The following is a 17,355-nucleotide window of genomic DNA, read 5'->3' as shown; positions in this document are numbered from 1 at the left end:
TTGACATAATCCCAAGGTCACTGGCTTGAGCCCAAGGTTGCTGGCCTAAGCAAGGGGCCACTGGCACACCTGGAGTCCCCCTCCCTGCCCCAATCAGGGCAGGTATGAGAAGCAATCAATGAACAACTAAAGGGATGCAACTACAAGTTGAGGCTTCTCATCTCTCTTCTCTCTCCCTAAAAAAAAAAAAAAAATACAAAACATATGGACAGCCATTTCAATTTAGTAATTATACAAAATGTCATGTATATGTACAGTTTTTAAAGTTAAACTAGTCTCTATTCCAGCAGGGCTGTAACACTACCAGTGGCTCGTTCTGTCAGCCCCAATCTTTTCTCAGACAGAATAGTTAAGCCTAGTTGGGTGCCTAGTATCATCCCTTAGAAATCTCTAACAAAATTTTAAAATATGCATAAATTTGATAGTTTTTAAAGTCATTTTGAAAAATTGATCATTTTTCAAATCTCTATAATTCCATCTGATCTTAAATAAGATCTTATCTCATTACAGGTAAAAGCTCCCAGAATACTCTGTAGAAACCAACATACCATAGTGTGGGAGGGACAGGAAAAGTAAGGAAACCCCAATTAAGCATTAACTATGTAACTTTGAGAAGTTTTTCACCTTCTCTGAAACTCAAATTCTTCATCCGTAAAGTAAGGATAAAACACTTAACCTGAAGGACTACTGCAAATGTTAAAGAATACATATGGCCCTGGCCAGGCAGCTTGGTTGGTTACAGCATCTTCCCAAAGAGCAGGGATTGCTGGTTCAACCCTGGTGAGAGCATATTCAGCAACATATCGATGTTCCTCTCTCTCTCTCTCTCAAATCAGTAAATTAAGAAAAGAATATATATGAAGTGTCTAACATAATAAGCACTCAGTAAATGGTAATCATTTATTATTAAGTGATGGTATGCTTTTTAAAACAATACCTCTTAGAACAGGGGTCGGGAACTTATGTCTCATGAGCCAGATGTGGCTCTTTTGATTGCTGCATCTGGCTCACAGACAAATCTTTAATAAAAAATAATAACAAAAATATAAAACATCCTCATGTATTACAATCCATTCATTTCCTACCACTCATGTTCATGGTTGTGGGTGGCTGGAGCCAATCACAACTGTCCTCTGGGACAACACCAAATTTTTATTGGATAGTGCGTAACATACACGGGTCGTTGTATGGCTCTCACGGAATTACATTTTAAAATATGTGGCGTTCATGGCTCTCTCAGCCAAAAAGATTCCCGACCCCTGTCTTAAAAGTAGCCTAAGGTTGGTCCTCGGTAAAATGATGAACTAAGCTAAGTGTGTCTTTCAGATTTCATACTTACCTTTCAGCACTACCTCCAAAATCCATATGTAAAACTGCCCCACAAAAATTTTCTCAACATGGTGAAAAAATATATTGAGTTGTGAATTAATTGAAAAGACATGTCATCAAGAATCAAATACCCCATAAAGCTTTTAAAGACAGGTTTATTTATATATAAGTGCATGAAATTGAATACAGAAACTTTATTAAAATACTGTATATTACAAATTTTTAATCCAATAAATTCTGTTATGACATTTGGGAGTGCTGGATTCACTTTTAACAGTTGTTTTGTGTGTGTTGGTAAATCACCCTGTATGTTACAAAGAGGAGAAATACATGTGGACCTCAGAAATGGTCCTGTGATTAGACAGTGGATGATATTAATTGTGCATCTTTTTTTGTTTGTTTTAAGCCATGAATTGGAACCTAGATCTTATCTTTGCAGACCAACTTTCTATAATCAAAAATAACTTGCATATGTTTATTGTTGACCTTTGAAGAAAATGAGTGGTAAAAATAATTTAAAACAAAGATCAACATGTCGAAGGTTAACCTGAATCTTACCACAATTAAAATAATTAAAATTACTGCAAAATCTGTGTTCTCCAGGAAATTATGCTATATACACAATGAGATTTGTACATGAATTGGGAAATTAAAAAATTGCTTATATAAAATTAAAAATCAATAGTATACAATATTTACAGCTTGTTAGGTATTATACACATAGTTTTTTAAAATAATCCTTCAAAAGTAAACTGTATTATGTAAACATGCAGTACACATATGCATACAGTGTATTTTATAGTCTTAACAGAAGGGGGAGTCTGTGTTCACATAATGTAGGGTACATCGGATACGCCTTTGTTTTTGTGCGTTATTCCTTCAACAGTTATTCTTCCTGTCTTTAAGCTTCACAGTACATTAAGTATTTTGATAGCAAAAAATAAATCCCTGATGGTAAATATATTTCTAAAAGTTACATAAAGTGTCTGCCCCTTGCACTACAATATAAAACGAACACCGTTTATATTAGAGTCTCTAGTTTACAACAAAATTAAATCTTAAGTCCCATTTTTAATTGTCTTGACCACATTTCCCCCATTTCAAACTTACTTAAAAAAAAGGAGAAAAGAGAAACAAATATCACATCATGAAAATGTAATGAAACTTGATGTGATCTGTCATCATCAATAGCAAAAAACCTGGTTTTTATTAAACCATAGGAGTTCATTTAATTACACTGTTCCTTAACTCTGAGTCCCCATCATCAGGTGTGCCAATCCTCAGTCTCACCAGAGTCACTTCAAAAAGTATCTTAACTTCCAAGAAGGCACTGAGACATCATTTAGCTTTTAAAAACTGTATGGTTGTTTACTAAATGATTCATCAGTGGTCTGGAAGTTAACGAAGTTTGAAAGTGAGTCTTTTAATACCTATCAGGTAAATTATATTTTTGCTATTTAAATACATTTTAGTTGGTTAACTTCAAGATAAAATTGATTCCCTCATTCTAGAATGACTAGAGTCAGAAGTTAATACTTTATGGTAGAATTATATGAATTTTACCAAGTTATAGGACTAAAATGAAAAATATTGTGAAATTTCATATTGTTTATTTAAATGTATAGAGCTTGTGTGGGTGGGGGAAGGGGGTATAGTGCCAGAATTAAAAAAAGAATTCCTCCATGTAAATACACCAATATCACAAATACTAAGAAAGTGTCAACAACTGGACTATAAATTCATCTGTTACTGAAAGCAAAACATTTTTTTACTTCGAGCAAGTGGCTCATTTTGCTTTCTATGGATAAAACTTTAAAATGTTCCTTCCCAAAGACACTCAGTGATGATGGGCGAGTACATTAATTTACAAAGGGAGCTCTCCATGACCAGTAATACTATCAAGTTCACATTCATTTACACAAGGCTCTAAAAAAAAAGATGCTTTTTAGAAAAAAATATATACTATACTTGGGAGAAAAGGTGTTACTGTTATGGTAATTATGCATTATAGTTCCTCTTTCTATATATTTATAGTACACTGCTTTCCAGTTTTAGTTACATACCTAAATGTACTCCTAAAAAGGGGGCAGCCATGTTACCACTGAGGGCAGATACATATGGATATGGTCTAGGAGCTAAAAAAATATGGAGGAGGTTCATGCTCTCTTGACCTGCCTACAGTATTTTTCAATAAGATCATAGTTGTATAACCATAGGTATTAAGCACATTCTTTGAAACCAGCACCTCTGATTCTATCAACAAACTACACATGTTTAAACCATAACATATGAAACCTAATGGAAAGAATAGGGAGATTTTTAAGAAACTGCTAAATTAGTTCTCAAAATCAAGAAAGGGTTATTATAAGTAAATTCAACATATGTGCAATGAATGTGAAGATTGTGAAAATGAGTCCTCTACACTCAAGGGAAGAGATGGTTCACTCAAAAATCTGGGTGTTTCCACTAATAAAGTATTAACCGCTGTATCTCCACATTTACTTAAAATACTTCATACATTAAAGCACTGCTTCCTCCAAACAAATTCACAGATACATTTTTTGATCATTTATTCAGCAACAGCCTCCAAAACATCTATTGCCTACACTGAACAGAGATGTTCAAGTTAGAAGAGCAAACCTACCACCACCACACACACAAAAACTGTAATAATGATTTCAAAATGCTTTATGGTAAGTTGTCTCACATGTAAAGAAACAGCATTCTGGAAATACGCTGTACATATACTCATACAGTGTAGTTTATATTCTTATATTGTTCACATAATATTTATCAGATATGCCTTTGTTTTGTGCATTACTCCTCCAATGTGTCTTCCTATCTTTAAACTTCCCTCTGCTACAAAATGCTTGAAAATTTTTATTGTTTTTAATAAAATAATGTCCTTTCTATTCTGGAAGTCTCCCCAGCTAAAAATGTTATAAAAAGAACTGACAGTTAAGGGAAATTATGAGGCCTTTTGCTTAGTAGTCAATTTTAACCACTGAGATTCTCACCCTGATTATTAAAAGCAGCAGCAATTTACCCAGTTACCCAAGTGTTGCCAAATTCTCTGCACTTTAGGCCTACTATAACTTCCTCAGTAACTTTCCACAGTCTTCACATCTTAAAAACAAGTATAACAATTCTCTAAAGAGATTTAGATTAAGGTTTTCTAAGAAAAAATTGCAACAGCAAAAGTGAAGTGGTTGAGAAAGTACTCTTAGCAACTTGTTATTTCTTGAATTATAAAATGAACATAAATTAAAAATAACAGTATTTCATTTGAAGTCAAACAACAACTAGAGCTTTAAGCACCTTGTCCCATGGAATGAAGGGCTTGGCAGACACTGAAGCCCAGCTTGATTTCCCTATGGAATTTGCACTCCACTGTGAAGCCTATACCCAGGGTCCCGAAGAGAGGTGGACATAGGGAGGAGATACTTCTCCATTCCTTAAACAAGATAGTAAGTTGCATGTCGTAGAGATTCAATGACTGTTGGTTGAACAAATACAAGGGAAGTAGCAGGATAAGGTAAAGGAGTAAATACGGACGGCTATCACTACCTTTTCCTATTGCAACCTGTAAGTTAACCCTGCTTGCTCTGGCTTGTTTCCACCACCAAGTCCTAAAAATGCTGCTAGATAAGTATTTGCTGATTTTACAAATAGAGACAGAAAGGAGGTAAAGGACTCAATATTTTAAGAAAAAGATCTTAATTTTTCCTTCTTAAAATATACGTAAGAAAAATGTGGAAATGAAAGAAAAAAGATGAGTTTTATAAAACAATATATTCAATTAGTATCGCAAATGTAATTTTAAAAATTCTACTTAGTGTCAAACATTTACTTCTTTGCCATTCATAAACAAGAAGCCAAAAAGTAACAGGGACTGGATTCAAATTTATGTCTCTGGCTTAGATTCCAGTATTCTTATCACTATGTCACAGCATAGTTAACTCAGTTACTAAAACCCTATTTGATGGATACACTGGGAAAATCAGAATTTGGGGGGGGGGGGACAAGACTTGAACTCTCAACTAGAATCAGGAAGCAAAATGTCCCGATTTTTTTAGAATTTAAAACCATCTTGGTGGACTCAGGGGCAGGAATCCTATCCTAGTCATCCTTGTACTTCCTATAGAAAATACTTGGTACAGCACTTGGTATAATAAATCCACCAAAAATGTTTTAAATATTGAATTAGTTGGTGTGTAAGTGTTGGCTTGAGCTCCACTCTCCCCATACTAATTAAAGTTCTCTAAAGACCTTTCCCAACAATGTTCTTTGATTTTAAGTTGCACCTGTTCCTTATATCACAAATACCTGCTATATGAAGCAGCTCATTTCTTTATTTTTCAATTAAATGTACAAATAATACCCTTACACTTTTTAGGGCAGTGTAAATACTGACTGCTGCAAACACTAAGACAGTACATTGTGTAACAAATTATAACACTGTTTGATAACATTAAGACCTAAAGTGAGAATAATTAAGCTGCAGGCACCACATACAGCCATCTTTTAGGATCTTCCTCACTCTGGACAGCTAACCGAGCCATCCTCTCAGGGGCTGAGGACTTGCACCTCCTTCATTTAAAGGTGGTAAGCATTGTTTGTAGTTTAGATAAGGCCCCCCTGGCTAAACTGTGGTCTATAAACATTTCTAACCAGTATGTTAAAGAGTAATTCGTTTGAAAATATAGGGGTCTCTATTTTGGGGAATTGATTTCACTGTCAGCAATATTTTACTAAATGTTTTTAAAAAATAAAACAAATGTAAACTGCAGAGGAGTCCCCTTATCCTTCTGCATTTATCTCAAAGAAACCTGACTGCTAATCACACACACGTTTTTAAGAAGGTATAACATAAATACATTAAGAGCTTTCGTATTACCAAAAACAAGGGTCACCAGCACTATTAAACCAAGAAAAATCTTCCCAAATTAAAAAATCTCAAACATTCTCAAACCTATTTAAAAGATCATTCATTCAACTGAACAAATTCTCCACAATAACATGAACATGTTCATTGAACAAGATCTTTCCAATTAGGCTGTATTCATATGTAGCAGCTTTATATATATGTATGTAATGATATATGTGTGTGTGTTCATACATATCATTAAATGTTTGTCTCTAGAAAAATCACTAACTCTAAAAAAATCTCAGCACAGAAATAACTATTAAGACCACTTCATCAATTCATGCTATTCAACTGCATTTGAAAACATCAAGAGTGACGGTTGCACAAAATCCCAATGGAAATAGCTGTAAACAGCAAAGAAACCAAAAATTCTCCCAAAAGTTAAAAGTACATATGTGTACACACACACACACACACACACACAATTCATAATATAAAGCTAGTTGATAATGAGATTAGGACACTCTACAAACTAATTACTGACTATCCAATTATGCTTCCATTCTAGAATAAAAACAAGCATTTAAATTTCTTTGGTCCACACGTTCATACATTTATGTATCCAAGTTATTTTCTGGTTAATTTTCGATTCAGAACCATATGCTCCATATTACCTTACCACAATAACTTCCTTAAATTGTAACATAACCCTACATTAAAATATTCACTTTGTACATCTTCAACATGTTTTTAGTAATTTCTCTCAAAGAATAGAAACACTTTAAATTATTGACAGAATAGCTTAAGTCTAACAGAAAAGGAGAAATCAAATTGATTTAGAAATTTATGCCTAAATTTAATTTGGAAAACAAAAAATATAAAGAACACATGAGAACAGTTTCAGGGTTGTACATAATTTAAAATTAATTTTAAGATTAATGTTACTTCAAAGATTTCTAAGAATGTATACCTGCTGTTTTTTTCTAAATCAAATTTCAAAACTACAGCATTAGCAAATCCCCCAAATTGGCTTCCCTACTGGTACCTACCCCACCCCCACCAACCCACCAACTCTTCACAGTTAAGTTGTTGATGTGTGTGTGTGTGTGTGTGTGTGTGTGTGTGAAGGAAAAGTGGTTTGAGTAACAAAAGGTCGTACATTGGAATGGGACCTAATAGAAACCTACTTTTTACCATATCAGGTTATACAAAGCAAGGCTATTGTGTGCAGATTACGTTTTTGGATTGTCCTGAACTTCATATTCTCTGCAGTGATTCTTCCTTCGAGTTAGCACATTTATAATTGTACTCGGTACTAAAAAGATGTCAGTAGGAGATAAATTAGCCAGGTTCTGTTTCCCTTACTTCCTGTACTCTTTGAACAAGTGTATATTGCCAAAACCTTTAAAAACTTTCACACTAAGGACTTTCTCATTTCTAATATGTCATCACATTCTAATAAACTTAAATAACATCATATATCAAGAACTAAACTAAAATGAATCACTCAAATATATTTCAGTACTATTTTGATACACTGAGATGAACTGCCAAATTTTAAAATTTACTAAGCTCTCCAATTCTTACTTAGCAAAATGATGTTACCACATATCCAAAGTAAGACAGTTTATTAATCTTCCTACATAACTTACTGTTACTTATCTACAAATGCGAATTTTAGTTCTCACAGCCTAATTTAGGCCATTCTTTAAATAGTTAATACTCCAGAATGAAAGACTGTTTACATTTTGTCAAAAACCAGAACATATGCAACAAGTAATATAATCCCACCAAGATACTAATTACAAAAATGTTTTCTCCATGAGATGCATGGCAAAAACTTTCTTTAGAAGGCTCAGAGAATGCAACATGCATTTCAGACTTCTTTTCTAACAAAATTTATAAGAAAAGTTTCAAATTATATTTTTATGACATATAAACTATAGTTATTGTGTGTTACCCATGAAATTTTTGAATTTATATCAATAGAGCATTTATGTATGAGGGAAACTATTAAAAGAATGTAATTTAAGTGAGTGAAAAGGATGCACCCTCTAGATCTACTCTGAGTCCTTAAAAGAGCTCAGCTAGTTTTCCATTAAGTATTATTTTCCACATAAATTAAATAACAATAATGCCTAAACATATTAAAGCCCTAAATCCCGGAAAGGTTCAACATTAAAATCAGATAATTTACCTCAGAGTCAAAGATTCAGTATTCAGCACTCATACAAGATTTAGCATCACAAAACAAAAATCTCATTACAGACCAAATTCATGTCAAACATATTCACAGCACTCATCTATATCTACACTTGCAAATTGTCACATGATCAATTTATAAAAAAAGAAGAAAGTTTGGCACATATATCAGTTCTTCAAAATGTCCCTGTAACTTAAACACAACACTGTTAAAAACGATGATTCAACACCAATGTTAACCTGATTGGCAGCTAAACAAGGTGCTTTTTCTTGTAGCTTCTCCATGTACTTCGCCTTGCCTGGGATGGAGGCACGTAAGGTGCAGTGCGGTAGTGCAATCACTTTAACACCAGAGGGCAATCTTTCCACACAGCTCAAGGTTTTAGGTTCTGACCTGCTCCTTCCACATTCTAGTATAATTTCATTCCCAGTTGTTAACAATGTCATTTCCAGAGAATCTGTACATCTGCTTCCTGATGTGAAGTAAGACACTTCCACAGAAACTTCAAAGTGTGGCGAGGATCCTTGAAAAGGAGATGATCAATGTCAGTACAGTCTGGCCAACGCCCCATACCAGCGCTTCCAAAGGGGCCATGTTCTTCCCGGCTACTCTGTAAATACCCGCTACCGCTGCACCTGGGTGAGAGACAAAACAATACCCATTTATTTTATAGCGCACTGTATGCTTTAACTTGTTATCTCTTTTCATTTTCTCAAAACAGAGATAGTCATTGATCATTCTCATTTTATACATTTTCTATGAAAAAGTTTCCATGTGATTGGTAAAAGTTATATTTACCACACCACACTTCCCCACATAATTGAAAAACAGGCTTTCTATTCAACCACAAAATACATAGTTATGCTACATACTGCTTGCTTGATACCAAATATGTTAATAAAAAATCATAACCTCTCACCATAATTCATCAGCATTTTATAAACATGCAACACAGTACACTGATAATTATAAATGATAATACAAAAAAATCACAATTTAATGTAACTTCTAAATGATTCAAGAAAATTTTAATACTAATTATTTATTTTTCAGTAAATGAATTTGCAAATGTCATAAAATATCAGAATATTTGATAAATTGATTTCACAATCTATTATATAAAATACTGTTAATCTTTTTAATAAAGCATACAACTATAAGGTTATTTGAAGACTACTATGTGACATCTAATTTTAAAAATGGAAAATGAACTTGTCATCCATTCTAGGAAAAATGTTTTAGACAACGTGCATTCTGAGAAGGAGAGAATCACAGTTACCAGGGGCCTTGGAGTCCATTTGATTCAACACTTCACCTTATTAAATGCAGCATATATGATGATGTGGTATCTAAGTGGCTGACTTTAAAAGCACACTTAGAAATCATTAAGGAAAAAACATCTAAATTATAGTATGCCATTTCACAGATTGAGATGACTTTAAAACTATTTTTCTAGAAAAAGCTGTCTACATATCCTAGAATAGTCAAACACATGGAAATAAGAAGAGAGATAAATATATGAAGAGTGGATTTACATTTGACAAAAAAAAATCTATTCATAACATTTAGTTAAGAATTAATTCTGTAGTTCACTTAAAATCTCCCAAATAAAAATTACTGTATTACCTCTATGACAGATATATATGGGTAAAGCAAATTATTAATCTAAGCCAAGGGCTTTCATATACATATTTTTAAGAAGGAAATTAAATGTGCAGTGTACTTACTGAACACTATGTAGCTTGATAGGAACTTTACAAATAATTATTATCTTATTTAAATAGCATACCACCACTGAGTATTATTACCTAATTTAAAGATGATAAAAAGGAAGTTGAAAGAGGTTCAACTGCTACCCCAAGTCTGGCCATATATCCTTCAATTATTCTATCATTTCATATTTACACTAAATAAAAAAGAGTACAAGGAATTCAGAAAATAATAAAGTAACTGATAAACATCTCAATATTAAATAAAACTACTGGCACCAACATTTACTTACTCAAGTAATAAGCTTCACTTGTAAAATAGTCATATCCTAGAATATGAATAGATACTGGAATTGGATGACATTCCTAAAAAATTTTAAAGATCCGTGCCTTCTCTGTTATCCTATCTTATGCTAAAATAAACCCAAGGAAATACTCTGGTTTTTATTTGGCTTTACCCAAGATTTCCACAACTAACCACAATTTGGTCTCTACATGTCCAGCCCTAGGTTTTCAGAAACAATCCATGAAGTAGAAATCTAAGCAATCACTAGCTAAGGTGACCTGGGAAATGGCAAATAAATCTGTCAGTTCAAACATTTTCTGCTCATGTAAAGTTCAGAGAAGGGTTCTGGAGCCAGACTCATGATTAAAACCCAGTGCTGTCACTTAGCAGCTGTGTTATGCTAGTCACTTCATCTCTCTGTGCACCATTTCCCCAACTGTCAAATGGCTGAGTGTGAAGATGAAGAGATAATACTTGAAAAGTACTTAAATAGTGTCTGGTCCTAGTATGCACTACAAATTTTGATTAATAGTCATTGTGGTAGTAAGAGGTAAAGGTATTTCCAATCAGTGATCCACCATTCAATAAATGATTTTAGAACAACTGGTAGTCATTTGGAATAAGTAAATTTAGGTCCCTACTTCATACTATTCCCCAGAATAAATTTCACAGGGATTAAAGAACTAATGTTAAAAACAAAACTGTGAATGTAAACTTTAGAATATAACAGACTCTGTTTATCCTAGGAGGTCAGCTTAAAACCACACACATCCCCCCCAAAACCAGCAAAAACCTTAATGGTTTGAATATAAGAGAGACTAGAAAAAGACCTGATATATGTAAAACAAACTGATGATTCATATCCAGAATATAGATGCACGTATACACGTATAATAATCAATATAGCATTTTTTGTAATAGCAATAGAAACCAAAACACAAAAAATCCAATGTTCACCAATTAGTAATGGCTAAATTCTACTAAGACCATACATGAAACCCATACAATTTCAAAAGAAAAATATAAATCTATATGAATTGACAAAAAAATAACACTTTAAACACATTTAGACAACAAAGAAAAAAGCTAAAACATAAAACAGTGTATATTCTCTATATCATACACACACACACACACACTCATATATATGTACGTAAGCATATAAATGAATTGAGAAAACAAAACTCTGGGGCGGGGCACACCAAACTGAAAGTAAGATTACACTTGGGAGGGGCACTGGTTTAGGAATGCTATTCATAACAGACCAACCCCTGTCTTCAAACATGAAAAGCTATATATAGAATATAGTAAGTACCCCATATCTAGAGTCTTACTGTGATTTCAAAAACTGGTTTTGTTACCTACAGTCTACTGTGGTCGGAAAATAGTAAATGGAAAATTCCAGAAATAAGCTTTCCACAGGTTTTAAATTGTATGTCATTCTGAGTAGCATGATGAGATCTCATGCCATCCCTCCCAGGACACGAATCATCCCTCTGTCCAGCATCTCTATACTGTACATCTGCTCCCTGCACATTACTCACTTTAGTAGCCTTCTTGGTTATCAGACCCACTGTCACCGTATGGTGCAGCTGTGTCCAAGTAGCCCTTATTTTACTTAACAATGCCCCAAAGCATAAAAGTAGTGATGCTGGCAATTCAGATATGCTGAAGAGGAGAGGTAAAGTGCTTCCTAAGTGAAAGGTTTGCATGTATAGGAAAAAACCAGTATATTTAGGGTTTGGTATTACCCTCTGTTTCAGAAATCCACTGGGGGTCTTGGAACATATCCCCCATGGATAAGGGATGAACTGATTCAGCACTTATGTAAATAAAGTTAATTTTTTATAACTCTAATTTCCACACCAAATTGCCTAAACTTCCCTACAAATATAAGAAACTACTATTTTAAAGGCCAGAATATCTTTCAAACCTATTTTTCAAACAAAAATACTTGTATCCATTGACAAAGTTCACTCAACTCTGGATTTAAAATAGCAGGGAGAGTGAAGTCAAAGAAATGGCGGTGTGAGAGACATTTCTGATCTTTCCCTTTGAAATTTCAACAAATTGAACAACTATAACACAAAAAAGGAACCTCAGCTGGGCTCACAGGTACTCCTGAAAGAACCATGCACCAAATGGACTGAAGGTGGATCAGTTGTGAAGGGAGGTGGAAGAAGATTGGACACATTCCCAGAGGACTAAAAAAAAAAAGAATAAAGGCAACCCAAAACCAGCAGAAGAAAGGAAATAGTAAAAATCAGAGCAGAAATAAATGAAATAAAGAACAGAAAAACTACAGAAAAAATTAATACAACAGAGAGCTGTTTCTTTGAAAAAATCAATAAAATAGATTAACCCCTGGCAAGACTCACTAAGGAAAAAAGAGAAAGAACTCATCAGGGGTCAGGAACCATTTTGGCTGAAAGAGCCATGAACGCCATGAACATATTTTCAAATGTAATTCCATGAGAACCATACAACAACCCATGTATGTTAAGCATTATCCAATAAAAATTTGGTGTTGTCCCGGAGGACAGCTGTGATTGGCTCCACCACCGGCAACCATGCACATGAGCGGTAGGAAATGAATGGATTGTAATACATGAGAATGTTTTATATTTTTAACATTTTTTTTATTAAAGATTTGTCTGTGAGCCAGATGCAGCCATCAAAAGAGCCACATCTGGCTCACGAGCCATAGGTTCCCAACTCCTCACTCATATGAACAAAATCTGAAATGAAAGAAGAAATTACCACAGATATTACAGATATGCAAATGATCATTGCAGAATACTATCTGATAAACTATACGCCACCAAATTCAAGAATCTACATAGAAGAAATGGAAAAATTCCTAGAACTATACAATCTTCCTAGACTGAGTCATAAAGAAGTAGAAACCCTAAATAGACCCATAAGCAGGGAGGAAATAGAAACAACTATTAAAAACTTCCCTCAAAATAAAAGTCCAGGACCAGATGGCTATACTAGTGAATTCTACCTAACATTCATAGAAGATTTGGTTCCTATCCTTCTCAGTTTTCCAAAAAATAGAAGAGAAACAATACTTCCAAACACATTTTATGAGGCCAACATAATCCTCACACCAAAACCTGGCAAGGACAATGCATAAAAAGAAAACTACAGACTAGTATTTCTAATGAATACAGATGCAAAAATCCTAGACCAGTTGTTGGCAAACTCATTAGTCAACAGAGCCAAATATCAACAGTACAATGATTGAAATTTCTTTTGAGAGCCAAATTTTTTAAACTTAAACTATATAGATAGGTACATTCCTTATCAAGGTAGTGCCCACATGTGTTATTTTGTGGAAGAGCCAAAGAGCCACATGTGGCTTGTGAGCCACAGTTTGCCGACCCAGGTCCTAGAAAAAATACATACTACCAAATTGAATACAACAATCCATTAAAAAAAATAATACACCATGATCAAGTGGGATTCATCCCAGGAGCACAAGGATGGCTTAACATACTTAAAATGATTACATGATACACCATATCAACAAAACAAAGAACAAAAATCATCCGATCCTATCAATAGATGCAGAGAAGGCATTTGATAAGATACAACATCCATTTGTGTTTAAAACACTCAATAAAATGGATATAGAAGAAAAATACCTCAACATAATAAAGGCCATATATGACAAGCCATCAGCTAACATCATACTAAATGGTAAAGAGAAAGAAATAAAGGCATTCATAATGGGAAAGAAGTAAAGGTTTCACTCTTTGCAGATGACCTGATCCTGAATATAGAAAACTCCAAAGACTCCACAGAAAAACTATTAGAAACAATAAACCAATACAGTAAGGTCACAGAATAAAAAATTAATATACAGAAGTCTACTAATTTCATATATGCCAACAATGAAACTTCAGAAAATAAACTAAAAACAATAATTCCTTTTACAGTTGAAACAAACAAAAAATACCTAGGAATAAACATAACAAAGAATGTCAAGGACATTGTAAACTATAAAGCATTATTAAAGGAAATAGAAAAAGACAATGAAGTGGGAAAATATCCCATGTTCTTGGATAGGAAGAATAAATATAGGTAAAATGAACATATTATCCAAAGCAATATACAAATTTAATGCAATTCCCATCAAAATTCCAATGTCATTTTTTAAAGAAATGAAACCAAAAAATCACCAGGTTTGTATGGAACCATAAAAAAGCCAGAATAGCCAAAGTAATCCTGAGAGGGGGGGAAGGAAGCCAGAGGCATTACAATACCTGACTTTAAATTATAATACAGAGCCATGTTAATCAAAACAGCATGGTATTGGCAGAAAAATAGACACATAGACCAATGGAACAGAATTGAGAGCCCAGAAATAAAACCACATATATATGGGCAAATCATCTTTGACAAAGAAGCCTGAAACACACAATGGAGAAAAGAAAGCCTCTTTAATAAATGGTGCTGGGAAAATTGGAAAGCCACATGCAAAAGAATGAAACTTGACTACAGTTTGTCCACTTGCACAAAAATTAATTTGAAATGAATCAAAGATCTAAATTAAGATCTGAAACATTAAATTACATAGAAGAAAACATAGGTACTAAGTTCATGGACCTTGGCTGTAGAGAACATTTTATGAACTTGACCCCAAAAGCCAGGGAAGTAAAGGCAAAAATAAATGAATGGGACTACATCAAACTAAAAAGATTCCACATAGCAAAAGAAATTGATGAAAACAAACAGAGAGCCAACTAAATGGGGATGATATTTGCAAACAACAGCTCACATAAGGGGTAAATATCCAAAATATACAAAGAACTCACAAAACTCAGCAACAAACAAGCAAACAATCCAATAAAAAAATGGGGAGAGGATATGAACAGACACTTCTCCCAAGTAGAAATGGCCAACAGATATAAAAAAAATGCTCATCTTCACTAGCTATTAGAGAAATGCAAATCAAAACTACAATGAGATATCACCTCATACCTGTTAGACTAGCTATTATCAACAAGACAGGTAATAACAAATGGAGAAAAAGGAACCTTCATTCACTGTTGGTGGCAATGTAAATGATTACAACCACTAATGGAAGAAAGTATGGTGGTTCCTCCAGAAATTAAGAACAGAAATACCATATGACCCAGCAATCCCTCCACTGGATATATACCCCCAAAACTCAAAAACACTGATACATAGACATATGCACCCCCATGTCCCCATGTTCACTGCAGCATTGTTCACAGTGGCCAAGACATGGAAACAACCAAAGTGCTCTTTAATAGAGGACTGGATACAGAAGATGTGGTACATATATACACTGAATAATACTCAGCCATAAGAAACGATGACATGGTATCATTTATGACAACAGGGATGGACCTTGATAACATTATAGTGAGTGAAATAAATCAGAAAAAGCCAAAAACTGTATGATTCAACACATAGATGAGATACAAAATTGGGACTCATGGACATATTATAGATAAGAGTGCAGTGGTTACCAGGGTAGGGAAATGGGGAAGGGGGTTGGGGGGAAAGGTATAAAGAGGGGCAAATATAAGGTGACAGAAGATGATTTGACTTTGGGTGATAGACATACAACACAATGAACTGTCCAAATGATGTGGAGATGTTTGCTCAAAATCTATGTACTCTTGTTGACCAATTATTTTTATTCCTTTGAAGTTTCAGAATTGGGGTTTAAATACTTTTTGGCTCAAGATGGAGGACCCACAACATCAGTTTGGGGACATCTTCCACAGGGGTTTGGAATTTAACTGGAGGTCAGGAGCCATGTAAAAGCACCCTGTGCAATGTAAGAAGGAAACAGGAGAAGAGTTTCAAGTAATAGAAGAGTGAGTAGTGAAAACATCTCTACCTCACTGTCATATTCTCTTCCAAATAAGCTGACTCCTTTGTTTAATAGCTGTGCTGGTGAGGATAAAAAGGATTTCACTTTGGGAGGCCTTGCTGTTTGAAGGAAAATAGGCAAAACTACTAAATATCCCACTTTTCTGTGCAATCTTTCAAGGAACAGAGGACAAGAACATAAAGCTGATAATGATGAGGGGAGAAAAAAATAATTTTAAAAAAAGAAGAAAAATCAATATAAAACTCCAGTTTCCACAGTCAAGGAAGACATTACATAGGGTTATACAGAAAATAAAACCAATGGCCTCCTTCCCCCAGTGGATAATCAGAAACCAACCAAATTTTAAGTTACAACTTCCCTGCAAAAGATACAGATTTATAAAAGTTCCCATTGCATTGTGTCATTTCACCACCCAGAAGCATTAGTCAGAAAACAGTTCCAGAGAACATTTTAATCTAAAAGAATTAAAGGAAAATAATTTTGTGTGCCTATTAAATAAGTCTGGGCACCATGCTATTAAAGATCGAGCAGATATGAAGAGTATTTATAATAATATAGATTATAAAAAAACTTCCAAGTATCCATCATCCAACTGAAGAGCATGACTATTTCCTTCTGAAGCTCCTCAATCGCATCCCATTCCCTCCCTGCATTTATTTTGAGCATTCCTTTCCTTTGCTTTAGCTTTACACCTGCTTATATTAATAAGAATATACATTATTTAGTTTTCTAAATAAATGAGTTTATATACAGTGATACAGTGGTACCTTGAGATACGAGCAGACCAACATACTATTTTTAAGATACAAGCTGCGACTTGGTGTATTTTTGTTCAAGATTCAAGCAAAATTCCGAGATATGAGCCATGATTTGGGAAGCTGCCGCTAGCAGGTGCATTGGCGCATGGGTCCAGTATTGGCAGCACAACACTAGCATCTCGTTCTTTCTCACGTGTTACCCGCAGAATCAAGTCGAATCTCATGCGCTGAACTCGTTCTTGCATCATTTTTGCATTTTTCACTAACTTTTTTTGTGTGCTATCATGGGGCCAAAGAAAGTGAGTGTAAAGGACAGTGGTGAGAAGAA

At 34.2% G+C, this 17,355-nt stretch overlaps 1 protein-coding gene across 1 annotated transcript in view; it reads right to left on the bottom strand.

Moving 5' to 3' along the window:
- Positions 1-1,466: 1,466 nt before the first annotated feature.
- Positions 1,467-17,355, bottom strand: part of TMEM170B (transmembrane protein 170B) — a 54,555-nt gene continuing 38,666 nt past the window's right edge. The window contains exon 3 of the mRNA XM_066377038.1: positions 1,467-9,034. Within this exon, the coding sequence (XP_066233135.1) occupies positions 8,904-9,034 (131 nt within the window). The 3' untranslated portion in view covers positions 1,467-8,903. The remainder of the gene's footprint in view (positions 9,035-17,355) is intronic.

This window comes from Saccopteryx leptura, chromosome 3, assembly GCF_036850995.1.
Source record: "Saccopteryx leptura isolate mSacLep1 chromosome 3, mSacLep1_pri_phased_curated, whole genome shotgun sequence".
NCBI lineage: Eukaryota > Metazoa > Chordata > Mammalia > Chiroptera > Emballonuridae > Saccopteryx > Saccopteryx leptura.
Note: the sequence above shows the minus strand (reverse complement) of the source record. Positions and strands in the feature narration are given on the sequence as shown.